Raw genomic sequence first — 27,702 nt, 5'->3', positions numbered from 1 at the left:
ACAAGGAGGCCTGGCATGCTGCAGTCCATGGGGTCGCCAAGAGTCAGACACGACTGAGTGACTGGACTGAACTGAAGGCCTGGGATGAGTGACAGCCCCGCCACCGGCCGGCTGTGATGGAGACTGCTGACTCCCTGCATTCGTTCTCCCCTTCTCTCTCAGAAAAATGCTCCGTCCTTGTTTTCTTCCTTTTCTTCCTTTGTATCTTGCCTTGCTAGGCAGGAGTGGCTGAGAATCAAGGTCACATCTTCCAGCTCCCTTTGTGACAAGGTGTGACTTCCTGACTCAGAAATCTGGCCAGTAGGATCTGAGCAGCAGTGATGTCGTATCGCTGTATCCGCGGTGCTCTTAAAGGGCAGGGGGGGTCCTCCCCTCTCCCCTCCCCCTTGATTTTCCTGGTGGGGGAGTGCAGGCGTGGAGGGGGTGAGGAGCCGTCGTGGGCTGTGTGGTAACGGCAGCACTGGGGCTGGCAGAGCAACAAGACGGACGGGGCCTGGGCCCCTGGGCTGCCCCGGCTCTGTGGGCCGCTAACGGGAGACGGAGACAGCTCTCCGCTGTTGAAGCTGCGGACCAGCATCTCTGGCAACGCAAACTCCACTGTACAAAGCCTGGACCCGGGGGGACTTCCTCACCCACTCCCTCAGCCTGGATTCAGTGATATACTTGCTCCTGTGGACTTTGCCCAAAGAAGACACTGGGGTGAGTTTTTGTTATGTGGGCAGATTTTGTTTTTTTCTTATTTAAGCTATTTTATTGTGAAGTTGCTCAGTTGTGTGTGACTCTGCAATCCCATGGACGGTAGCTTAGCAGGCTCCTCCGTCCATGGAATTCTCCAGGCAAGAGTCCTGGAGTGGCTTGCCACTTCCTTCTCCAGAGGATCTTCCCGACCGGGGATTTGAACCCCAGTCTCCCACATTGCAGGCAGATGCCTTACCCTCTGAGCCACCAGGGAAGCACAAGCTATTTTATTAGGTACTTGCAAGTTTAGCTCAAATGAACACTTTTATACTTCTAATTTTTTAGTAATGATTTTCACCTTAAAATCTATTTGCTTGATATTAATACAGCGGCATCGGCTTTCATTGTTAGTATACACAGGAATACTTTTTCTGTATTTTTCAACTGTTCTCTATATTAGGAATCTTTCACATTCAGCCAGCTTTAAAAAAAAAAAACTGTCAGAAAATCACTGACTTTGAAATTTTGCTTCATTCCCATTTATTGTGACAACATTTGGCTTTTTTGATATCAGTTTACTTTTGTGTCTTGTATTTGTCAGACTTCTCCTGTTTTCTTTTATAAACTTCTTTGCCTTATTTTTAAAAATGTATTTATCTTTGGCCGCGCTGGGTCTTCACCATGAGGGCTTTTCTCTTGTTGAAGGGGGCGGGGGTCACTCTTCAGGTGCAGTGTTCAGGCTTCTCATTGCAGTGGCTTCTGTAGTTGTCGACCGCGGACTCAGGGCAAGTGGACTCAGTAGGTAAGGCTCCCGCGCTCTAGAACATGGGCTCAGCAGTTCTGATGCACGGGCTCAGTTGCTCTGTGGCATGTGGGATCCTCCCGGACCGGGGATCGAACGCATGTCTCCTGCATTGGCAGGTGGATTCTTTACCACCGAGCCACCAGGGAAACCCCCTCTTCTTTGCTTATTTTTAATTAGATTCTGTGCTCATTCCTTCTTCCCCCTTTGTGATGTGCAAATTCGGACTCCTGTTTTCTTTCTCTGCTGGCTCCCCTAGAGACAGACCCTCCTCTGAATTTCTGAAGATGGATTTAGCTTTCTCCCCCACTATTCCCCAGCCCCAGGGAGTAGTAACCGCACCCACTTTGGGCTATTGAGGGCTGACTCTGCATGGTTCCTCTGCTGGCCCCCTTGGCGTCTGTTCTCTGCAGGGGCAACAGATAAAAAGGCAGCTCAGAGAGGGCTGCCCCTGGCTGAAGGCCACACAGCCAACAATGGCCAAGCTGGGATTTAGGGCAAAATATGCTCCCCTGGCCACCTGTTTCTGTGAGAGCCAGGCAGCTGTAGGGTGAGGCGAGGGAGGCGCCTGGGACACAGAATTGAAAGGGGCACCTGCAGGCCTTCCCTGGAGGTCCAGTGGTTAAGACTCTGCACTTCCAGTGCTGGGGGCATGGGTTCGATCTCTAGTTGGAGAACTAAGATCTCAAAAAAAAAGAACTTTAGTTTATGAAGAGGCATCTCTGTCAGCTCCCCCTCCTCCTGGCTCTCTAAGGGAGGGCGACCTAGACTAGCAGTTCTTAAGAAGCAGCCTGCCTCCTAGGAGCGACTGTGTGAGTTTTGACTGTTGTCATGATTGGGGGGGCACTCCACGAGGTGCAGGTGCCTGCTCCATCCCACACACCTTAGACTTGAATGATTTTCAAATCTTCTGCCAGATATTTAAGAACATACAAACCCATTCATAATAACCCGAGTGGAGACCCTTAACTCCACTCTGTCACATAAACAGAGTATCTTTCCCATGCTTTTAATAAACGTTTTCCAGGGCTGCAGTGACTCTGTGAACTGGGGAAGCCTATATTTTGTTTTAGTCCGAGCCTCACCCTGGGTTGCCCTGCAGTTTGGAGCAATCACGTGACGGCTGCAGCGCCTCGATGGCTCTGTGAGCGGCTGGGACTGCACACTCGTGTCCTGCATTTGCTGGGCTGCATCCTCAGCGACAGCGCTTTTGGGTGCAGGGCTCTGTGCTCAAACTTTTACCACCGGAGCACATGTTATTGTGAGTATAAATACGTGTGTGTGCTCAGTCGTGTCCAACTCTTTGCGACCCTGTAGACTGTAGCCCGCCAGGCTCCTCTGTGCACGGGATTCTCCAGGCAGGAATACCGGAGTGGGTTGCCGTGCCCTCCTCCAGGGGACCTTCCGGACCCAGGGATCGACCTTGTGTCTCTTGTGTCTCCTGCATTAGCAGGTGGATTCTTTACCACTATCGCCACCTGAGGAACCCTTGAGTACAAACGACTTTCCCTTATTTCTTTAAAAAGATTATTTTTGATGAGGACCATTTTTAAACTATTGAATTTGTTAACCATGTTGCTTCTGTTTTATGTTTTGGTCCTGAGACATGGGGAATCTTAGCCCTCTGTGGATAGAACCTGCACCCTCTGCACTGGAAGGGGAAGTCTTAACCACTGGACCACCAGGGAGGTCCCGCCCTTATTTCTCTCTGTATCACTGGATGTTGATCTCCAGGACACTGTGTTTTTTATTTTCTTTCTAAAAATTTTCTTGGGGCAGGAAATTATGGCTTTAAGGAGGTTTTCTTATCCGTTAGTATTTCATTTCAGGATAGTAAACGATCATTTCCAAACATCTGCTACACTGCCCTAAGAAACCCCCTTTGATGTGAGAAGGCAAGTGAACGGCAGTGACTGCTCCATGGACTTGTCGTTCTCCAGGTGAGAACCAGAGGGCAGGTAGCGTGCCCACGACCAGAGGCTAAGCAGGTTCTCAGTCTAACTCTGATAGAAGCAAAGTTTATTTTGATCGCTGTCACATGCTTGGGCAGAGGTTCTTCTCAATTAGATCTGAACCTGCAAAAGTGGCTCTTGACTCCCCCTCCCACCCCAGCAGTGGGCTTCGGGTAGGTTCACCGGAGACCAGCTCTTGACCTGGCACACCGGTCCTGGATTCATGTGATAATTCATGAGGTTCACACCACTGTTTTGGTCATATCCTGGTGTATCACCCATATCAGTCAGCTCACTCGCTTAGTCTGACTCTTTGTGACCCTATGAACTGCAGCACGCCAGGCCTCCCTGCCCATCACCAACTCCCAAAGCTTGCTCAAACGCATATCCATTGAGTCGGTGATGCCATCCAACCGTCTCATCCTCTGTCATCCCCTTCTCCTCCTGCCTTCAATCTTTCCCAGCATCAGGATCTTTTCCAATGAGTCAGTTCTTCGCATCAGGTGGCCTAGGTATTGGAGCTTCAGCATCAGTCCTTCCAGTGAATATTCAGGACTGATTTCCTTTAGGATGGACTGGTTGGATCTCCTTGCAGTCCAAGGGACTCTCAAGAGTCTTCTCCAACACCACAGTTCAAAAGCATCCATTTTTCGGTGCTCAGCTTTTTTCATGGTCACCCCGATAGCTATGATTAATATTTTCTCCTCTAAATCGAATGTAAGCCATGCCATGTGGTGTGTGGGATCTCACTTCCCTGACCAGGGATCAAACTTGTGTCCCTGAATTGGGAGTGTGGAGTCTTAACCACTGGAGCGCCACTGGTTAAGTACAGCCAGGTAAAGAAGTCCCTCTAAATCAATTCATTTTTGAAGTTAAAGAAATCCGCTTTAAAAAGAAGTGCTCAGAGTAAAAGCTGAAGTCCCTCCGAAGGCCCCAGGCACCTCCAAGACCGCACCTCCCGACCTGCCCTGCCCTTTGCTTGGTGCATCCCTGATGCCACGCTGGCTTTCTGCAGGAAGCCCCAGCCTTCGGACCTTTGAACTTCTTGGTTCCTCTCCCGAAATTCCCTCCCTCTGATGCTCACTTGGCTCACTTCCTCTCCTCCCACCTCTGCTCGGCCGTCACCTCGCAGCCAGGCAGGCCTTGATCACCACCTGCACTCCCAGCCTGCCCGCCCCTAGCGCCTCCTCTGTTCTCCACTCTCTGCTTTATTTTTCTCCAAATCTCCAGCGGTCATCTGACATGCTGGTTACACTTAGGTGCTGACCGCTTGTCCCCAGGCTGTGAGCTGAGTGAGGGGTGAGAACGGCCTGTGTGTTCTGCTCACTGCCCAGGTGCAGTGCCTGCAAGAGAGGCCAGCACACAGTAGGTGCTCAGCTAATGGAGCTTACACTCCAGGTGGAGGGTCGGTGATGCAGCCACAAGTCACATAGGCAGCTCTTTTGTGACAAGAGGGGATAAGGCCTTGGAGGAGGAATATGGAGATCTGTGGGAGGGAAGTGCAGGCAGGCCTCATTGAGCTTGGAAGGTGGGAGTGGGAGCTGGGAGGGAAAGCCTCCTCTGAAGGGAGGCTGAGGCTGGAAAAGAATGAGTCCAGAAGAGCAAGGGGAGGAGCAAGGAAGGGAAGGGGAGGAGCCTTCCAGGAGGCTGGACTGGTATATGCAAAGCCTTCTAAGCTTTCCCTCTCCTAAACCCCTGTCTCAGGACCTTCCATCTTCTCATGGGTTTCATCCGCTGAGACCCTAAACATTTTTGCATTTCCTTAGAATCTGTTTCTGAGGCAGGAAGGGGGAAACCAGGTCCCCCAAATTAAGCTCTGTGACATTAACAATCCACTTCCCAGGCCCCTGGGTGGGGGGCGGCAGGCTCTCTGGGATGCTGTTGACAGGTCCAGACCCCGGACTTTAGCAACTGTTTCTTTTCCAAGAACAGAGCTGCGGCCACCAGAACCCCCCTGCCCGTCTCCTCATGGGCCTGAGATCACAAAAGCAGGATTTTCTTTTTCATTAGCTTAATGCTGTCTTTATTAACTGGGAAGGGTTCCTGGAACATATGATCAGTGAGTATTAAATAAAACACACACGTGCACCAGCCCCCCCACCAGCCTGCCCTGATGGAGGGTCTCTGGGCTCCTGAGCAGTTGTCCCAGAAACAATGCAAGGCTACCAGGGGTGGCAGGCAAAGGCACGGAGGGGGGATTTGCAGAAGGAAATGACTCAGGATGCTTCTGTGATTTCTGAGTGGGAGTGGACCAGCGACCGAAGAGCCTGGAAAGGAGACAGGCTCAACAGAGGAGGGGGAAGCGCCCTGAGAGCTGCGTGGAGGAAGTACCTTTTTGGCTCCCTGCTCCTCTTCCACGCCGTCGCCAATCACGATGTAGACAGCCTTTCTGCCGAACCTCTGCATTATCCTCTCGAAGCAGCTGTCCTTCCCTGCATGCACAGAAGGAAAGGAAGATGCTTGGTGAGGACCCGGGACTGCGGTGGATAATCACCGCTAATTAAGAGCTTCCTTCGTAAAAAAAAAAAAAAAAAGAGCTTCCTTCGTGCAGCCGTCTTCCTAAGGACCTGGGGTGAGTCATTTCATCCTTGAGCAAACCTGGAGGTGTCCCTGTCCCCAGGTGATGGGACGACAAGACAGAGGCCCAGAGCAGTTATGAGGCTGGTCCACCGGGACCCAGCAGAAAGGCAGAGCAGGGGTTTGAAACAAGCTCTGGTGTCTATGCAGCTGTCTGGTGTAAGAGCGATGGACCCGTTTTACAGATTAGACGTGAAGCCCCTAGAGGTGAGGCGATCTGCCCAGGGTCCCAGGGTTAGGAAGCACAAGTGTCGGGCTTCACGTGTCCGAGGGTGGGCAGCCTGGCGCCAGAGTGGCCCTCGTGTGATTCCCCGGTTTGCTTTTCTCTTGTTTCGTGTAGATGACCATCTTTTCATGTTTCCCTTCGTCCCAGGTGGTCAGGCAGCAGCATCAGTCCTGCACACTGAATTCAGATCTTAGTTCATCCCGACCTTGTTGGCAAGTTTAGGAACGACCATCATAACAGAAGCGTGCTAATAGGGACAGTTGTGACTCTATGCTGGCGCCTGCTGAGCACTTCACCTCCATCAGCATTTCTCAGCCTCGGTGTTCCTGATGTTTTGGGCTGGCTAATTTCTTTGCTGCCCTGAGCACTGAAGGACATCTAGTCCTTCTAGCCATTTCTGGTTTAGAACTTTAGCAAAAGCTCTGCTCTAAGAAAATGCTTCCAAAGTATATATTATAAATTGATTTTTCCTCCAGAAAAGAACACAGGTAAAAATGTCTCACTAAAAACATGTTAACTAGATTTAGTGTTATTATACAATTTTAGGTGATACACACACACACACACACACAAATCAAGACACAGTGCTCCTCTACCTCTCCCCCAGAAAAACCAATATTACTTGTCCTGACGACAAATGCTGCTGTTCACTTCTAGTTACTGAATTCTCTTATTTGATGAAAGCTCTGAGCCTAAGGTGTTTTCTCTGTTAATAAGGGAGATTAGCAAATATGAAAAAGTTGTTGAAACAGGATAACACTAAACTGAGACACTCTTCTTTAAAGAGCATTAAAAAATCAACAGTCTTCTGTGTGGGTTCAAGGTTAGGTTATTTAATGTACTACCTAAAATAAAACCACCTCATGTCCCATCCTGGGATGGGAAATGTTTTCCTCTTCTTTCTTAGTAATAGAATTTCCTGAGTTTTACCGGGGCTTAGCTATGGTCGGAGAAGGCAATGGCACCCCACTCCAGTACTCTTGCCTGGAAAATCCCATGGACAGAGGAGCCTGGTGGGCTACAGTCTATGGGGTCGCTAAGAGTTGGACACGACTGAGCAACTTCACTTTCACTTTTCACTTTCATGCACTGGAAAGGGAAATGGCAACCCACTCCAGTGTTCTTGCCTGGAGAATCCCAGGGATGGGGGAGCCTGGTGGGCTGCCGTCTGTGGGGTCGCACAGAGTCGGACACGACTGAAGTGACTTAGTAGTAGCGGTAGCTATGGTCATTTAGCTGTGGACTACATTTCCCAGATTCCCTGGCAACTGGTTATGGCCACCTGACCAAGCTGGGCCAATAGGAGGTGAGTAGAAGTAAACCCCGCCCCCGGTGTTATTTTTAGAATACTGGACGTGCATGTATCACTCCTTCCTCTTTTCTCCCTTCCCATGAGCTGGAATGATAATATGGCAGATTCTGATTTGACTATATACATGAGAATAAACAACACAAGAGAAGACTCTACACATGGACATCAGCAGATGACCAACACTGAAATCAGATTGATTCTATTCTTTGCAGTCAAAGATAGAGAAGCTCTATACAGTCAGCAAAAACAAGACCGGGAGCTGACTGTGGCTCAGATCATGAACTCCTTATTGCCAAATTCAGACTTAAATTGAAGAAAGTTGGGAAAACCACTAGACCATTTGGGTATGACCTAAATCAAATCCCTTATGACTATACAGTAGAAGTGAGAGATAGATTTAAGAGACTAGATCTGATAGAGTGCCTGGTGAACTATGGATGGAGGTTAATGACACTGTACAGGAGACAGGGAGCAAGATCATCCCCAAGAAAAAGAAATGCAAAAAAGCAAAATGACTGTCTGAGGAGGCCTTACAAATAGCTGTGAAAAGAAGGGAAGCAGAAAGCAAAGGAGAAAAGGAAAGATATACCCATTTGAATGCAGAGTTCTAAAGAATAGCAAGGAGAGACAAAGCCTTCCTCAGTGATCAATGCAAAGAAGTAGAGGAAAATAATAGAATGGGAAAGACTAGAGATCTCTTCAAGAAAATCAGAGATACCAAGGGAACATTTCATGCAAAGATGGGCTCAATAAAGGACAGAAATGGTATGGACCTAACAGAAGCAGAAGATATTAAGAAGAGGTGGCAAGAATACACAGAAGATCTGTACAAAAAAGATCTTCATGACCCAGATAATCACGATGGTGTGATCATTCACCTAGAGCCAGACATCCTGGAATGTGAAGTCAAGTGGGCCTTAGGAAGCATCACTACGAACCAAGCTAATGGAGGTGATGGAATTCCAGTTGAGTTATTTCAAATCCTGAAAGATGATGCTGTGAAAGTGCTGCACTCAATATGCCAGCAAATTTGGAAAACTCAGCAGTGGCCACAGGACTGGAAAAGGTCAGTTTTCATTACAATCCCCAAAAAAGGCAATCCCAAAGAATGCTCAAACTACTGCACAATCGCATTCATCTCACACGCTAGTAAAGTAATGCTCAAAATTCTCCAAGCCAGGCTTCAGCAATACGTGAACCATGAACTTCCAGATGTTCAAGCTGGATTTAGAAAAGGCAGAGGAACCAGAAATCAAATTGCCGACATCCTCTGGATCATCGAAAAAGCAAGAAAGTTCCAGAAAAACATCTATTTCTGCTTTACTGACTATGCCAAAGCCTTTGACTGTGTCGATCACAATAAACTGTGGAAAATTCTGAGAGATGGGAATACCAGACCACCTGACCTGTCTCTTGAGAAATCTGTATGCAGGTCAGGAAGCAACAGTTTAGAACTGGACATGGAACAACAGACTGGTTCCAAATAGGAAAAGGAGTACGTCAAGGCTGTATGTTGTCACCCTGCTTATTTAACTTATATGCAGAGTACATGATGAGAAATGCTGGGCTGGAGGAAGCACAAGCTGGAATCAAGATTGCCAGGAGAAATATCAATAACCTCAGATATGCAGATGACACCACCCTTATGGCAGAGAGTGAAGAAGAACTAAAGAGCCTCTTGATGAAAGTGAAAGAGGAGAGTGAAAAGTTGGCTTAAAGCTCAACATTCAGAAAACTAAGATCATGGCATCTGGTCCCATCACTTGATGGGAAATAGATGGGGAAACAGTGGAAACAGTGGCAGACTTTATTTTTGGGGGCTCCAAAATCACTGCAGATAGTGACTGCAGCCATGAAATTAAAAGACGCCTGCTCCTTGGAAGGAAAGTTATGACCAACCTAGACAGCATATTAAAAAGCAGAGACATTACTTTGTCAACAAAGGTCCGTCTAGTCAAGGCTACAGTTTTTCCAGTGGCCATGTATGGATGTGAGAGTTGGACTGTAAAGAAAGCTGAGCGCTGAAGAAAACTGTGGTGTTGGAGAAGACTCTTGAGAGTCCCTTGGACTGCAAGGAGATCCAACCAGTCCATCCTAAAGGAGATCAGTCCTGGGTGTTCACTGGAAGGACTGATGTTGAAGCTGAAACTCCAATACTTTGGCCACTTGATGCGAAGAGCTGACTCATTTGAAAAGACCCTGATGCTGGGAAAGATTGAGGGCAGAGGAGAAGGGGACGACAGAGGATGAGATGGTTGGATGGCATCACCGACTCAATGGACATGAGTTGGGTAAACTCTGGGAGTTGGTGATGGACAGGGAGGCCTGGCGTGCTGCGGTTCATGGGGTCACAAAGAGTCGGACACAACTGAGTGAGTGAACTGAACTGATGAGAATAAAATTAGAAGGGATGATAATGGGAAAATAAAATGGGAAGAACCTGGCTTCCTGGGTGAGTTTGAGAACAGAATCACTCTATCAGCCTGGATCACTCGCCTCTGGTCTGTTTGACATCTGAGAGATATTAGCTTTGGCCCTAATGTAATTAGGGTCGTCCCAAGGGTGCGGCTAGTGGTAAAGAGCCTGCCTGCCAATGCAGGACACAAAAGATGCAGGTTCGATCCCTGGGTCAGGAAGATCCCCTGGAGGAGGGCATGGCAACTGACTCCAGTATTCCTGCCTGGAGAATCCCATGGACAGAAGAGCCTGGTCGGCTGTGGTCCACAGGGTTGCAAAGAGTCAGACACGACTAAAGCGACTTAGCACACACATACATGCACTAATGTAATTAAACCCTTGTATTTGTGGGTATTTGTTAATAGCAGCTTTGTGCATATCTTAACTAATACACTTTGGAAAACTGCAAAACTAAGCAATTTCTCTAGATCAGAGGTTAATCCCAGTGAGTTATGAGGGTGGTTTGGGGAGTTTGGTCATACCTCTGGACAAATTCTTTAACTTCCCTCGTGTCATTAAACCTCTCATCCCGGCAGGCAAAATTGACCTTACCCTCCCCCTTTTGTAGGTCTAGGTTCCCCTTACCTGTCTTGGTTGCACTGTAGATGTTCTCAATAGGAAACACAGAACCCAATCCGTACAGCAGGACTTTGGCCAGGGCAGGAATTAGTTGAGTGGTGGTGACCAGCACGTTGACACAATTGGGCCTGAGGACAAAGAAGACTGTGGGTCAGATCTCCGGGATAGCACAAGGAGTTCTGTAGCTGAGCCTGGAGTCAGTGGGAATTCTGGTGAGGTTTGAGGCTCTGGCTAAGTCATCTTCAGGTGAGGGTGGATGGAGCTCCAGGATCCTCCAGCCATTCCTCTCTTTTAAGCCTGCCTGACACATTAAAATTGAATACAAGTATAATACTTCTATTTACAAATCAAATGCTTATTGCAAGGGTCACTAAAATAGCTGCAGGGACCTACTGGAAATGTACCTGAGTGGTACTGACCTAGTGCAGGACAGCAGGGAGAAGTGAGGACCGGGGTAAACTGGAAAGCACATGCGGGTTCTGACCCCTCCGACCTGACATCCTCAGAACCTGCGGTTATGGATTAATCTTCCCTGTCTTTGGGGCCAAGTGTGTATCAGACAAAATGCATCAGTAGGATGGATTCAGCTCATGGGCTGTCATTTTGTAACCATTCATAAGTTGGGTAACCCATTCACAAGTTTGTAACCCATTCTTATGTTGGGTCATAAGAATTATGCTGTTGGTACAGAGTAATTTGTTCTCTGCTGCAGGCGATTTTTTTTTTTTTTTTTTAGAGCAAGAGGCAATTTATTAGCAAGCCTAATAAATTGGAAACTGGACTCCCCTGACCTCACTAAGGGTCCACCAGGTGAACTGTGGCATCCTATAAAATGGTTTTCACAGGGCGATGTTGTGGCTGCAGGGTGTCGTGGGCAAGAGCAGACGGGAGAAGACAGACCTACGGACAGAAGTCTTCAGCTCTGTGGGCCCCTGCCTGAGTCTCTGCAGCTATTTGCTCATCTATGGGACAAGGTGTCCATGGTGCGGGCACATCCCAGCTTTATCAAATGTCTGGAAAATGTGCAATGGAGAATTTGGGGAGTCCGATTGTCCCAGTATGGAAGTGGAGGGGCCACCAGCCTCGAATGGGAGAAAGTTCAGTGGCACAAATAAAAAATGGGGGCTCCCACCTACCGGGAATTGATGAGGTTTAGTGCCTTCAGAGAGTGGGTCAGCCAGAGATCAGTCAGAGCTTCCAGCTCAGCTCTGAGCTGTAGCCAGGTCTCTCTTTTGGGAGCTCCTATCAAGCCTGTGGACAAAGCAAAAAAAGAAAATAGTTATCATTTTAGAGGTCTGGGGGGAGCAGGGTGACGGAAAGAGAGTTGAGCTACTGTAGTTTGAGGTTTCAAGTCAGGTGACACCCAAGGTCAAATTTAATCCAGTGACCTTAATTTTATTTTGAGATTGATAGGCTCAATGGATGGATTGATCATTCACTACCTCCCGGATGCTGACTTATTAAGCGTTTTCTCTTTGCATCCTGTATCTTACTCTTTTTCAGACACACTTACTGAAACCCTTAGGATGCTGCCGTCTATGGTGACCCCGGGCTGGAGGTCGCAGCCCTCACTGGGCTAGTTCTGTGATACAGAAATAGCTGGGGAAGGGGCAGCAGGAAGGGGGCCGCCCACCGGTGTTCTGCCAGCCGCCAGCTCCTTGCCTGTTGATACACTAGATAATTTCCCCTGAGCTGAGGGGAAAGCAGAACAGCCCGACAGACGCCTTGGGCATTTCCTGGGGCTTAACTTGGATGAGGACCCGAGGGCCTCTGTTGGCTGACTCGGTCCCTGTCGCCCCTACCCCAAGCACACCCGATTCCCTCCATCTGTGTGCAGAGATGGGTGAGCAGGCAGGGCCGGCCCCGAAGCTGACAGGCTTGGACGTGAGAGGCCATGAAGTGTGGGCAGAGGTGGAGAAGTCACCAGCCCAGGACCGGCTCTGTCGCCTGGGCTGAGAGACCCTGGGTGCCTTACTCAACCTCTCTGACCGCAGTTTCCACCTTCATACAACATGCATGGTAAAAACTGATACCTGGCTTCCCTGGTGGCTCAGTGGTGAAGAATCCGTTTACCAGTGTGGGAGACACAGGATCGATCCCTGGTCTGGATCCCACATGCCACCAGGCAACCAAGCCCATGCGCCACAACTACTGAGCCTGTGCTCTAGAGTCCTAGAGCCGGTGCTCTGCAACGAGAAGCCCCCGTCCTGAGAAGCCCTTGCATCACAACTCGAGAGCTGCCCCCTGCTCTCTGCAAGTAGAGAGAAAGCCCGTGCCGCAATGAAGACCCAGCACAGCCCCAAATAAATAAATAGAAAAATTATTTAAAAGGAAGCTGTTACATTACAGAGATGTTGTGAAGAGCAAAACAACCATTAATATTAGACAAAAAGCCTTCATAACAGAGCCTAGCATGGAGGAAATGCTCAAGAAACACTGGCTATTGCCAGGACTGCAGCCTCAGACAAGACAGAAAATCTGTCCTGAAGAACTGATGGTCTATCCACAGAAAGCAGACAACAGAGAACAATCTAAAAGACTCTCAAGCAAAACTGAAAGGAGCTAGTGATAAACGCTACTGTTTCCTGAGTGCCTACTGTATTCCAGGCACAGAGTCCTGCCTTTTGTATGCATTGACAACAAACCTTTCAGTCGCTAGGGAAGCAGAATTATTTTTATCCCCATTTCACAGACTTGAGAAACTAAGGCTCATGGAGTTAGAAAGTGGCAGCAGTGGGACCAGAAGTGGGTTCTGTCCAGTTGGAGACCCTGAATTCTTCCTGGGACTCTGCTCTTTCTGGGAATGGGGTCAAGGTGTAGATGGCAGATTCTATTATCTGCCTACTCAAATCTAATTCCCTTTACCAGCCAGTAGCTGGTTAGAGACACCGTGATAATAAAAAACATCCCCACGTGCCTCCTGGGGGAGAAGCAGTCTCACTTGTTAAGACTCAAAGGCTTAGAGAATTCCAGAAATAGTGATCAAGGGCCTGGTCATTGGTGAACCCACCCTGCCTCTAGCCCCTTCCAGGTTCTTATTCAGTGTGATAAACCAATGCTCTCCCGCCACTGAAGCTTTCATGACTTGGCTGCACAGTAGAATCGCCCAGGGGAACACAGTAAGTCCCAATGCCAATCGGGAGCCAGGCCAAGAAAAGCAGAAGGGGAAATTCCTCAGGGGGTTCCAATATGAGCCAAGCTTGCGAACCAGTGTTTTCACGAATCACCTGGGAATCTTGTTAAAGACAGAGATCTGACTCAGTTGCCTTGGGAGCGGCCTGGGCATCTACATTTCTCACAAGCTCCCAGGTGATGCTCCTGTGGCTGCTCCAGGGGCCACAATCTCAGTAGTGAGGGCTGAAGCCTGTGGTCCTCAAACTTTCAACAAGCAGCAGAACCACCTGGAGGGTCAGCTAAGATGCAGAGGGCCAGGCCCGCCCCAGAGCTGCCGATCTGACAGGTTTGAGGTGGGGACCACAGAACCTGCATTTCCAACAAGGCTCCGGGTGACCCTGAGGCTGCTGGTCCGAGGACCAGAGGTGGAGAACCACGGCGGGGCCGGAGGCGTGATCATGCATGGGCAGGACACGTCATCTCTTCCTCCGCTTCCCCAGACCCAAAGTGGGGATGATGAGATCCTAGCGCCCTCTCCCAGAGGGCGTCATGAGGGCCACCCCGGGTGAGCCAGGGTCTGTGAGCCTCTCGGAGCCTGGCGCCGAGCAGGTCGGGTGTGAGTGACAGAATCCGTTCTTGATGAGTTCCCCTTGGTCCGGGGGTGCGCCCGAGGCCCAGGCAGGCAGACCCCCCGAGCACCGTCGACGGCCCTCCCCCGGCCCGCTCACCGCCGACATTGTTCTTGTAGGTGTTGTACATCTCCTTCACCCGCCGGTAGCGGAAGGCCAGCTTCCTCATCCAGTCCACACCGCCGTGCACGCCGGAGCCCAGGCACAGGTTGGCTCCCGGGGCCGAACTGTGGAAGCCATCAGCGGAGAAGTTGTAGGTGCTGGGGAGACGGAAGAGGGAGAAGAGACAGGGTTACTGCGGGGAGGTGGGAGCTTCTCACCAGGAGACCCATGGGTGGGCTAATGTTTGACTATGTCCCCGAACATGTGAGGATGCTCTGGGTGCGTTCTGGGAGAAGCAGGGTCAGAGCTTTCATTAACTTCCCGAACAATGGTGGCATCCTCTGCTCCTGCCCAGGCAGCATCCATTCTCTTTCCTTCTGGTATCAAAGAACATCTCTGTTTTTTTTTGAGGGGCAGTCATTCTGTTCCCTGCATGCAGTGGCCAAGCCAAGGCCTCTCTCGCTCCCCCACTTTGGAATCTGAAGCTGGAAAGGCAATTCCAAAAAGTGGTTGGCCTCGGTTCACCCCGAGAGAAGGGTCCAGAAGAAAATACCAGTGAGCTCTTGATACTCTGATCCCCAAATCTGCCCTGCTTCACATGCCTCGAAAGGCCTGGCTGCTAACCCTTTTCCCCTATGCTGTGAGCATCTCTATATCTTTCTATAGGCATTCCCTACGTTAATTTTATCTTTTAAACTAGGCAGAGTCAGACTTCTTTGGTGGCCCAGTGGTTGGGAATGCACTTGCCAATGCGGGGGACACAGGTTCAATCTCTGGTCCCAGAAGATCCCACGTGCTATAGAGCAGCTACGTCCCCAGGCCACAACTACTGAGCCCGCAGGCTAGAGCCTGTGCTCCGCAACAAAAGCCACCTCAATGAGAAGCCTGCGCTCTGCGAGGAGTAGCCCCTGCTGGCCCCAACTGGAGAAAGCCTGTGCACAACGCTGAAGCCAAAAAAAAAAAAGAAAAACTTAGGCAGAGTCGATTGCTGGTACTTTGCAGACAGAACCCTCCGTCAGCATGAAGCATGCCCTGGGGACACATCAGAGCGTCACAGGAAGTTAATGACAGGATGGCAGCTGGGAACCAGAAGGGGGAGTTGTGGGCGATACGTCACCTCCAGCAGCTACAGCGTGAGAGGGAAAACCCCAGCTCTCACGGAATACCATTTTCTTTCCCTCCACCGTAAGCCTGGTACAGGTCTGCAAAATCATGGGACGTCACAAGGCAGTGTGTGGACCAAACTTCCAAAGTGAAGGTCTCTTCAGAGAGAGAAGGCCTGGGTGGGGGGTGGGGACCAGCTCAGCGTGGTACCAGGGCCTCTCATTCGGGGGGTTGGCTGATGTTTTTCTCTTCCTATTATTTTGTTGTTTCTGGATTTTCTCTGATGAGTTTAAGGGTGGAGACATGATGCACTAGGAATGAAACAACACTGGGGAATTGTACCTTAGGTATTCCCAGTTCAACACCAGTGCTGCGACAGAGAAAAGGGAATTTGGAAATGTGAAGCGCTGGGTCATTCTCTCCTGTGTGTGGGGCTCAGCCTGAATATCAAACTGGTGACGACAAAACCCCTGCAGGATCCACAGAGATGCCTTGCATGATGCCTCAAATTCAAAAGCAAATTTCACCACCGGGGCAGGCAGCCCAGGAGGACACTGACTGGGGTGACTTAATCTGAAGGGGTTCAACTGCAGACGCTGGGATTCTCTCCAGAGGAGGTTGGATGGACAATCCCAGAGATACCAGTGGGCTGACAGAAGCTGTTCTTCAGACAAATTCTTGCCCATATGTCCATAAACACACACACACACACAAACACATTCACCTGGGTCATTTTTCACAGACATTTGTGAGTGTGTATAAGATTGGAAGCAAGTAAGTCATAATATCAGCAAGTGGTGAGTTGGAGATGGTAGGAATAGGGGTGATCACAGTCTCTTGTCTGCTTTTTACTGAATTACTCAGATTTAAAAAGATGAGGAATTCCCTGGTGGTCCAGTGGTTAGGATCCCATGCTTTCACTGCTGAGGGTGTGAGTTCAATCCCTGGTTGGGGAACTCAGATCTCGTAAGCTGTGTAGCATGACCAAAGAAATAAAAAATAAATAAAATACAAATATAGATTGTGTGTAATTAACTTGCTTGACCACTAGCTTGATATCATGGTATTTAACATGAACTTCTGAGATCCTGAGAAGATTACTAAAAAATGTTTTCTGCATGGAGATGAGACGTGGCTGTTCTAACAATTTGCTTGCGTGATGCTGGTCCCAGAGCTGACACCTGTGTCTCCCAGCGGCTCTCGGTTAACCCGAGACTCTCCTCCCCACCGTCCCTGAACCACAAGAGAGCCTCCCAGCGGGTCTGACGCAGTGGATGCCGGCCCCAGAAGTCCTGCAGAGCTGGGACCATCTCCCCTGAGGACTGGGAAGTGAAATCATGGAATCCTTCCTCTTTCCCACAAAAGATGCCAGTGGGTTTGCTACTTAGAGGTGTTGCTATTGCTTTTTTGTCAGCCCCTCCCTTGGGTGGCGGTGAGCAGGGGCTAAAGAGAAATAAAATACGCCGAACTAGTGAAAGGGAGCAGACAACATCTAATCAAACGGACAGAGAGCCATTTCGTAAGGGTTACTCACTGTGCTGGGCACTTTTTGAGTGCATTCTTAACCTGATGAGAAAGGAGCTATGTGACTTTATCCCATCAGGGCTCCTCTTTTCTAGAACCGACACTTTTTCTTTTTCCACCTGAGAATTTTGCTTCATTGGGTGTTTGGATAAATACAAGGTTACTTCTTATCTGAGTGACCACCACTATGACTAATATTACATGGAAATCATTACATAGCTTGTTGTATGTAAGGTCTCTTACTCTGGATTTTTTTTTTTAGATTTTTAACTCACTAGTTTTATCAAGTAAAGGGAATTTTGTAAGCGTTTTTTTCAATTGACACAGTAAGGGAAAATATTTTGGATATTTCACAATATTTTATGAAAAATATTAAGACACTTTTTCCTGAAATTTAAGTTTCACATTTTGGAGTAGTATTTAAAACCACTGATATGAACAGCCTGATGAGTGATATTCAACTATAATTTTTTTGCACATGTTGGGAAAATACATATTTTCTATGAAAGTCAGTGGGTTTTGATAAATTACAATACAATGACCATGTCCCTAGGAAGACAAATTATAAGAGGGAATGTTCATAAGGTTTGAAATACAAATCTTGTTCCTAAGGAGAATCATATGCCCCAAGAACCACACTTTTTGCCACATGCTCCTTCCTCTCTACTCTCAAGGTTCTCACCTTGCGAGAGAATTTTGCTTTTTCATTTAATTTCTATCAACCTCTTTTCCATTTTTTTAAGAGTCTGTGGAAGAACAGCTTCAGACCAGTTCCCTTCCAGTGGTTGGAGCACTGCAGTCTCCAGTAGGCACAGAGGGCATCTGTGTGACTTTAGACCAGTCTGTGACCTTGGTTGAGTGGCAGTGAACTTGGGGGCTGGAGCATCCCTTCACCCTAACATTCCTCCTTTCCAAAAGTGGCTTGTTCTTCTTTTTCAAACTCTTCTGGATCCCTGGAGAAGCAGAGATCAGGCAAGACCTCCTGGGTACTCACGGGAGATGGTACCACACACGTGCAGATGGACCAGTATCCACTGCATCAGACCCGCTGGGGACGCTCCCTTGGTATTGCAGGGATGGCTCAGAGGAGAGTCTGTGCTGCGCAGAGCAGCGGTGGGTGTGTGAACCTGGGAGCCTCCTGGATACGCAGGTGTCAGCTCTGGGATCGGTAGCCACCAGTAGCCCCTCCCTGGGTAGTGCAGAAAGGCTAGAGGATTTACTCTCGAAAACCGCTGACTCGAAACTCAGAGGACACCCAGGGGAGATGGCTGGATGCTCTGCCAAGAGGTGGAGGGCAGGGCAGGGTGTCCGCGAATCCTGCCTCTCCCACTTACCAGCTGTGTCAGGTCGGGCAGGTTATTTAACCTCTCTGAACCTCCCGTTCCCCAGTGTAACATGAGGATGATGAGAGCCACTTTTTCCTAATTGCTGTGAAGGTGCAATGAGGTAAGCCACGTGAAGCATCTGGAACAGGGCATGGCGCAAGATAAGGACGGTAGCACTGCTGGTTTTTACTGTTGGGTTTCTTTTTTTAATTAATTATTTTTTGGCCACCTTTGTGGCACGTGGGATCTTAGTTCCCCGACCAGGGATCAAACCTGTGACCCCTGCCTTGGAAGCAGAGAGTCTTAACCATTGGTCCACCAGGGCAGTCTCCATTTTTACCATTAACTGAGGGAAAAAAAAGGGGGGGCATTTGATGCCTAGCACACAGTAGGTCCGTAACAGATATTTCCTGAATGAACACATGGGGAATTTGGCTCCTAGGGGCAAAAAACACCCTTGGATTGTGCATTCTTGAAGTGCGGTACCAAAAGCTCAGCTTGAGTCAGGGTTCAGAGGGGCACTGCTTTTGATTCCAAGCCAGCCGCTACAGCAGAAAGGATGAAAACGGAACACTGGTTGCTCATTGCGCTGAAAGGGAGAGTGGTTCCCAGGGATGACTTCATGGAAAGGACACAATTAGCCTTGATCTGGGATTTATTTACTCCATAAATTGAGCAGTCCTGGCGGGCACTGGAGCCTGGTCCTGGCCAGGCCTGACTGCAGAGGATTTTCTGAATGGCTAATTAAAGCGAAGCAGGCGATGTCCACCGATCACTTCTAATTGTGCGGGGCTTTGAAAAGACTTGCAGGGCTCAGTAACAGAAACTTTGATTTCTTTTTTTGGGGTAAGTTGGAAGACACACCTCAGAAGCTAATGCTAAGCAAAATTACTATGAATGGCCCACAAGCAAAACATCGTTTTGGTCTCACAATACTTTTGATGGGCCGAGAGGTGCTGAATTGTGATCATTTTGATAAGCACAGATTAATGAGGGTTCTGTTTTTATAATGGGCAGGCTTGGAACATTCCTCAGCCACATTCTTCAGAAAGCTGTCTCATTTTGAGCAGTTGGGGACCTTATTTGTGGAATTCATGTCCTAGGAGTGTTTCCCCTAGAAACCAACATACCATTTATTCATTCAAGAAATATTTTTGAGTATTGACTGTGTCGATCTTATACTAAATAATATATATGTATATATATGTTAATGAGTGCAGTCAATCCTTGGAAAAACGTGAACTAAAGTCTTGATGGTAGTGATTCTGGGAGGCAAGATTAGAAGTGATGTATGACAGTTTTTACAATATGCATGCATTACTTTATTCCGTTCTTATAATATTTTAATGCTCTATTTTTTGCCGTGTACATGCAACTTGTGGGATCTTAGTTCCCCGACCAGGGACTGAACCCATGCCCTCATGCATGCATTACTTTAGTAAGCAGGGGAAAAAAAAGACCCACAAAGAGATAAGCAGAAGCAGCGTCACAGGGAATTTGTGGAAAGCTCAGCCCCAGTGATTTGAGATGATGTGGAAGAAAAGCTGCATGGTCGGGGGCACGGTTGTGCTTTTTGAGTTCAGAGAAACACAAGTTCCAGCTATGGTGGAGGCAGGCACACCCTGCCCTGACAACCAGCCTCCTCTCTGCATCCCAGTGATAGGCGAGCTTGATTCTCAATCCGAAGGGGCATTTTTGACTCCCCGAATTCCTACCTTAAATCTTGCCCATTGTCATCAGATGAGACATCGTCCACGTGGATCTGGTCACAATCCTATGGAGAATTTGGCAAGAAGAAAAAAAGGGAGATACGTGACTGGTGAAGCTGATGCAGCCTTTGAGAGCTGATTTCATAAGCTGGAGGGTGAAGGAGCACTGCACTGGGAGTCAGGAGTCCTGAATTCTAGTCCAGACTTTGCTACTAAAGGTTGGGTGGCCTTGGGTTAAGTCTCATCCTCTTCTGCCTTTGGTTTCCTTATGAAGGAGCTGGTTGGCTATAAGCGGTGGTGATGACTGTGTAATTTATCACGCACACCCTGACAGTTTTGCAGTGTAAAGGGGGCTGCTATTAGTAATACACTGGAGGACAGCCACAAAATAGGACCAATCCAATTCCCCTCTGTCCCCAGGCACACCAGGACCTATGGATACCATGGCCATACAGTGGAAGCCTCTGTTCTGTTCAAGGTGTTTCCTCTGTGTGGAGGGCTTTCTGCTTTCCGCTGCTTAGTGAACCTTGCATTCTTCAAGCATTAGCTTCAGGAGATGCCTCCTGCCCAAGTTCCCCTCTGTGTGCCACCATCTGTGACCATCATTTATTGAGCACTTACTATGTGCCAGGCATATAGTTTGGGCTTCCCTGGTGGCTCAGAGGGTAAAGCGTCTGTCTGTCTGCAATGCAGGAGACCTGGGTTCGATCCCCTGGTGGGGAAGATCCCCTGGAGAAGGAAATGACAGCCCATTCCAGTACTCTGGCCTGGAAACTTCCACGGACTGAGAAGCCTGGTAGGCTACAGTCCATGGGATCGCAAAGAGTCACACACGACTGAGCAACTTCACTTCTACTATGTGCCAGGTTACCCTTTCAAGCACTGGCCATTCAACAGATTTTAGTAACAAGCTGCCAGCCACCACTCATACATCTCTCAGTTCTCTTTGCAGAAATACCTCAACGCACGGCAGTTAAGACGGAGAGGAGGGGATGACATTGGTGGGCACGTGACCCAGGTTCAGCCAATCAGAGAGACCCAGGGTCCTCGGGCCACAGTGATTGCTTCAGAGATGAGGGTGTGGTCTCAGATGGACCAATGAGAACCAGCCCTGGGGCTTCTGAGAAAGAGGAGCTCTCCTTTCCCTGGGGCTGCTGGATGGTGGGGTTAAGCCTGGAGCTGTTAGAGGAAAGCAGGTCTGGGAGCTGGAGAGAGGGATGAGGTTCGATCACATGACTCGCTCTATCCTGCCGCAACTGAGAGGAGGCCACCCTGACCACTATAGTAGGCTGAACCACAGCCCCCAAAGATGTGTTATGTCCTAATCCCAGGAACCTTACAGGGCAAAAGGAATTCGGTAAATGTGATTAAGTTAACCATATCGAGATGGGGAGAGTATGCTGGGTGGGTCCTGAATTTAATTACAAGGGTCCTTGCAAGTAAGAGGCAGAGGGGTATTATTTGATGACAGAGAAGAGAACTGGAGTGAGGTGCACTGAAGGTAGAGAAAGAGGCCACAAGCCAAGAAACACAGGTAGCTGCCAGGAGTCGAAAAAGGCAAAGAAACAGTTTCTCCCCTCAAAGCCTCCAGAAGAAACCAGCTCTGCTGACATCTTTGGCCCAGTGAAATTGATTTTGGACGTTTGACCTCTAGAACGGTGTTGTTTTAAGCCACTAAGTGTGTGGGAATTTGTACAGCCGTCACAGGAAAGGAATACACGGACTTTTCTGTTTAAGGAAGTAGAGAGGGGTTTCCTGCAATTGGCAACCAAGAGGCAAGAGTGAGGCCAGTGTCCCCAAGGAAGCCACAGGCAAGTCCCACCAACCCTGTGGAGAGCTCCACCTCCATCATCAAGTACATTCAGGGGAAAGATCCATAAGGCAAAAATCACGAGCACGCTGGGCTTGCCACCATGGTACTGATTAGAGCTCAGGCTCTGGAATCTGATCGCCTGGGTTTGGATCCTGGATCCAACCACTGCCTAGCCGTGTGACCTTGAGCAAATGACACAGCCATCCTGAACCTCAGAGGTCAGACTGGCAAATGGAGGTAATACCAGAACCAGCTTACATGGCTGAAGAGAGAAGAAACGCCTGGTGCTAAATAAATGGTAGCTTTGATTACTGTGTTAAGATTGGTAAACATTGGCATTGGGGTTTTTGCAAGACAATTTCAGGGGATAGAGACCTCCTAGTAAAGACTGTTAGAGAGAGGAGACACAAATGGAACTCTGAGCCTGACCTCTGAGAAAAACTGGTTCTCACATCCCTGGACTCCTGACAGGAGGAGACACGCTGGGGAAAAAGATGGTGCTATCAACATTTTGAGCAGATTTCTTTTTACACAAGGAGGAGGCTGGAATTTATCTTTGAGGACAGGAGCTTTGCTGGGGGATAATGGGACCACCTTCCCATCACTTGTGAAAGATATACAGAGAAAACCTGGTTGTCATGGAGACACCGGGGGCAGGGTGGGGACAGTCGCACCTGGGGAAGCCTGGGCGGCTTTGTGGGGATCAAGGTCGGAACCTAGAAGAAGGGGTGGTGTGGCGCTGATCCCTCCCTGGCCTCCTCAAGGGGCTGTGGACTGGAAGGGGGTTTGCTGAAGCCTTTGGCTTGGAAAGAGGTTTGTGCCCAGAGTCCCTGGCCTGCTTTGCCCACAGTTCTGAGGCAGCGACAAAGTAGGACTTGTGGGGTCCTGTGGCAGGGGACCTGGCGTGTCTGAGGTCCCTGGGGGTGGCTGGTGCGTGGACACGCCTGGATGGCAGCAGCAGCAGGGGGTCCACCCAGGGGCTTCCTTGGGGTCAGCCCTGGGCAGAGGGCAGCCAGACCAGAGGGCAAAGGACATGGCAGACGCTCAGCGGTGACCCCAGTAGAAGCAGCAGTAGTACAAAAAAGTGGGAAAAAGGAAACCTGGGAGGGCGCTGAGTGACCACTCTTTGAGCCAGCAGACATCTGGTTTACTACTTATGATTCCATATCGCCTTTCTTTCCACGCACCCAGGATTCTAATCTCTTGGTATAATTGATCCCTGTCCCTGAGACGGCGTGTCCTTTCCTAAAGAGCTGTGATGGCATACCTCCAATTGAAAAGGTTCTATAATCACATTATCTAATACAGTAGCAATCAGCCACATGTGGTTCTTTATAGTTAGTCAATTAGAATTAAATAGAGAACTTCCCTGGTGGCCCAGTGGTTGAGCACCTGCCTGCCAATGCAGGGGACAAGGGTTCGATCCCTGCTCCAGGAAGATCCCACATGCCACAGGGCAACTAAGCCCATGTGCCCCAACTACTGAGCCCACGCACCCTAGAGCCCAGGCTTCACAACGAGAGAAGCCACTGCAGTGAGAAGCCTGCGCACTGCAACGAGAGAGTAGCTTATGTTCGCTGCTGCTGCTGCTAAGTCACTTGAGTCATGTCCGACTCTGTGCAACCCCATAGACGGCAGACCACCAGGCTCCCCCGTCCCTGGGATTCTCCAGGCAAGAACACTGGAGTGGGTTGCGATTTCCTTCTCCAATGCATGAAAGTGAAAAGTGAAAGTGACATTGCTCAGCCGTGTCCGCCTACAACTAGAGAAGGCTGTGTGCAGCAGTGAAGACCCAGTGCGGCCCAAGAAAAACAAATAAAATAAGTTTAAAAATTCAATAGAAAATTCAGTTCCTTAGGTCTGTTTCATGGGCTCCGTAGCCAAATGGAGCCAACGGCTACCATACTGGATGGTGCACGTTTCCCATCATTGCAGAAAATTCCACCGGAAGCGCAGCTCCGGAGGGATAAAGGAACAGGGTGGACAATTTCACTGCTGTGTTGACAGGTTCAGTTAGGGGAGAGCTTGCAAGCTGGCCAGGAGATGTACCTCATGTAGCCCAAACTGTCTTCAAACAGTAAAACATTTTTTGGAACAACAGCCGTCTCTCTCCCTGCCTCTCTCCCTCACTTCCCCTTCTTCCTTCCTCTCTCCCTTCTTCTCCCTCTTTCTCTGTCTCTCCAGATTTTCTGCTACTTTGAGAATTTACATGCTCTGGCAAGGCAGGGCTTGCATGCCTCTGTCCTGACCATCCACAGCCTCTACTGGGTTTTCCTCACTTTGCCTCACCTGGGCCCCCGTGGGCATCCTCATTTGAGACCCCTGAGCCAGAGCAATGTCATCTAGATGGAAGGATCCTAGGGCCCACCATCCTAATAGGTTAACGAAGACTGTATTGAAAAGCCAGTGCTGACTTCCGAGACCCAGGCACCGAGGAGAAATTAATAGCAGATTTCCCCCCAGTCCGTTGCTTTGCCTGAAATTGGAAAAACACCGCCCAGTGGCCCCCGGTCCTTCCCTCAGGCTTGAAAGCTGCTCTGGGGGGTCACCCAGGCTCTCGGGCCCCCCGGGCAGGGTTCCCTGCACTTTCCCTGACGTCAGGGGAAAGGCATGCGGGAAGGCTCTGGTTTTCTCATCTGCCGGGGATTGTTGGGGGCGCTGAAGTGCGACAACAGTAGCGATCACATTTCGGGCTTAATAAAATACCATGACGCTCAGCGAGACGCTACCTCATACCCCGCCAGCTGACCTGGATCGAGTTACCTGCCGAGCCGGCACCAAGGGGAGCGGGACAGGGCGGAGGACGCGAGGATGGGGCTGGGTCCTGAGGGGGAGGACCCCCGGCTCCTCAACCGGGCTGCATGGGGCGGGGGCAGGCTTCTCAGGCTGAGGATCCAGCTTCTTACTGCCCAGGGTGCCTCTGGCCTCTCTGCACTCCAAGTGTGACTCTAATTTTGGTGGGGGTGTCTGAGCGGGAATGCCCTTCCAAGACAGAGTGGGGGGTTCCTGCGGCCTCGACGCTGGTGAGGCGCAGTGGTGCCGAGGACTGACACTTTCTGACCCAGAGAAATACACACCAAGAGTCCTGCGCAAGGAGGCCGGTCAGCCCAGTGAGAAACTGGAATCACCTGCGGTTCCCTCAACTGGGTCAGGGCGGAGTGAACTGTGGTATATCCATTCAGGGGACTCCTACCCGGCCACTCAGAAGGAAGAGATTGTTAGGTTAGCACAAAGACTTCCTGCAGCGCAAAAAGCAGCAGACTAGAGAACGAGACAGCCAGTATCACCGGGGTCTACACTAATTAAAAACCACTGGGTTGCAGAGTCAGACACGACTGAGCGACTGTGAACAGAAGTGAAAAACAAAATGAGATACTATATACGAATGTATCCATACACATAAATGAAGATGGAACGATCTGGAAGATCATAAATCTGATTGGAAACAGGTACTTATCATGTCAAAGGGAAAGAGAATCTTGGGAAAGAGTCTCCCTTGCCACTCCCACCATGGTCTAAGCCAGGATTACCTCCCACCTACACCAGGGTGCAGCAAACTATGACCTGGGGGCCAAATCTGGCTGGCCACCTGTTGTATAAATAAAGTTTTATTGGAACACTGCCATATTCATTCATTTACTTAGGTATGTGGCTGATTCTGTCCTATAACCGGAGAAGTGAGTAGTTGAGACAGAGACAGTCTGACCCTGAAAAACTTAAAATATTTACTCTCTGGCTCCTGACAGAAGAAGTTTGCAGGCCTCTGACTCAGACTATTACAATCACCTCTTCATTTCTACCCTCCACCTTTCCAGCCTACTTTCCATCCAGCAGCCAGAGGGATCCTGCTAAACCCTAAGTCAGATCCTGGCCCTCCTCTGCTCAAAACCCCACAGTGTCTCCCACCTCCCTCCGGGTCCTCACCCTGACTCAGGCCCCTCTTGTCTGCACACCCTGCCTCATCACCTTCCACCCCCCATCTCCCAACACACTGCAGACATAGTCTCTGCTAGTCCTTCAACAGCCCTCAGCCTCTTGCCTCAGAGCCTTTGCATTTGCTGTTCCTTCTGTTCTGAATGCTTTCCCCCTCTCTCTTTCCAACTATCTGAAGCCTGCAAAGGTTTGTTGATGTCACTGCCTTTGGAAAAACTGCCCCAATTCTACCCCATTCGGGACAAAAGTTTCTCTGTTTCTGCAATTTGTGGGGCCTGTAGGATTAATCTAGGCCTGACCCACTGGCTGATTTGTTTCATCTACTAAACTGGGAAATCATAAAGGTAGTGTCCATTTTTTTTTTTTTTTAACTGGTTTTTGCAAGGCCAGAGAGTACAGTACAGACTCTGGGCTCTGGGTCAAATTCTGACTCCGCTACTTACTAACAGAATGAACTTGGACAAGGTATTGAATCTATTTGATTCTCAGCCTCTTTGTCTGTAATTGAGCTGCAGAATGGTACTTCCCACATAGGGTTTTGTAAGGAGTGAATGAATCAATACAGATAAAGCACTTTGAAAAGCCCCTCAACTGTAGAAAATACCACATACACGTTTGTCTTGATTATTGCTAGTATTACTATTGTGAATTCCATAGCCTCAAACTGAATTGAGTTCAGCACTGCAAGAGGTTCATGGATGGTCAGTTCTGCCGATGAAACAATTTAGAAGCAAAGCAGAATGCTGTAGTCTTCAGTCCTAATCCCATGGACACGTCAGGATGCTACACATTAATACATCTCAGGGAATGGGGCAGAAGAGAACTGGGGTGGACACATTCAATTTCACATGGACTTGACTTTGTAGTTGGCCTTCAAAAGCCCATCCCTGGGCTCCAGTACCAGCCCTGCCATTTCCTAGGTGTGTGATCTTGGGCAAGTTACTGGATGAGTCTTCCGTTTTTTTTTTTTTTTAATAAACTTTAAATTTTAGAATAGTTTTAGATTTACAGAAAAATTGTGACTATAGTATAGGGTGTTCCCATACACCACACGCCCAATTTCCCTTATTGTTAACATCTTATACTCAAATGGCCTGTCACAATTAATAAATATCACTACATTATTATTAGCTACTGTCTATTTTTAATTCCATTTTTCCACTACCGTCCTTTTTCCCTTCCAGGATCCCATCTGGGGTACCACGTTATATTTTTTCATCTTGTCTGTTTAGGTTCTTCTGGACTGTGATAGTTTCTCAGAATTTCTGTGGTTTTGGTGACAGTTTAAAGGAATGCTGGTCAGGTATTTTGCAGAATATCTCTCAGCTGGGATTTATCTGATGTTTTTCTCGTGGTTAGACTGGGTCTAGGGGTTTTGTGAGGAAGATCACAGAGGTCAAAGTGCCACTCCCAACACATTGCATCAAGGGTACATTCTATCAACATGAAGTAACGCTGGTGATGCTGATCTTGGTCAGCTGGCTCAGGTAGTGTTCCTCAGGTCTCTCCACTGTAAAGCTGTCTCATCTCCCCCACTTTTTACTTATTTAGTCATTCATCTGTGTCAGTGTGGACTCACAGGAACCTTCTTTATACTTAGGGTTGTGTGTGTGCCTAGTTGCTCAGTCACGTCTGACTCTTTGTGACCCCATGGACTGTGCCTGCCAGGATCCTCTGTCCATGGAACTTTTCAGGCAAGAATACTGGAGTGGGTTGCCGTTTCCTACTCCAGGGGATCTTCCTAATTGAGGGATCGAACCCGTTTCTCTTGTATCGGCAGGCAGATTCTTTACCACTGTGCCACCTGGAAGCCCATACTAAGGGTTAGATGCTATGTTATTTGTTTGAGTACTCAAATTGTTCCAG

General features: G+C 48.9%; 1 protein-coding gene across 4 annotated transcripts in view; it reads right to left on the bottom strand.

Moving 5' to 3' along the window:
* EYA2 (EYA transcriptional coactivator and phosphatase 2) overlaps positions 1–27,702 on the bottom strand; it is a 253,660-nt gene that overhangs the window by 4,253 nt on the left and 221,705 nt on the right. For all 4 annotated transcript variants that reach the window (XM_043883562.1, XM_043883561.1, XM_043883563.1 and 1 more), the window contains 5 exons: positions 20,097–20,155; positions 14,426–14,586; positions 11,720–11,834; positions 10,590–10,711; positions 5,764–5,864 (listed from right to left, as the gene is read on the bottom strand). In XM_043883562.1, coding sequence (XP_043739497.1) covers positions 5,764–5,864; positions 10,590–10,711; positions 11,720–11,834; positions 14,426–14,586; positions 20,097–20,155 — 558 coding nt within the window. The remainder of the gene's footprint in view (positions 1–5,763; positions 5,865–10,589; positions 10,712–11,719; positions 11,835–14,425; positions 14,587–20,096; positions 20,156–27,702) is intronic.

Source organism: Cervus elaphus, chromosome 23 (genome assembly GCF_910594005.1).
Source record: "Cervus elaphus chromosome 23, mCerEla1.1, whole genome shotgun sequence".
Taxonomy (NCBI): Eukaryota; Metazoa; Chordata; class Mammalia; order Artiodactyla; family Cervidae; genus Cervus; species Cervus elaphus.
The sequence above is the reverse complement of the archived record's forward strand: the minus strand, read 5'-3'. Positions and strand labels throughout refer to the sequence as shown.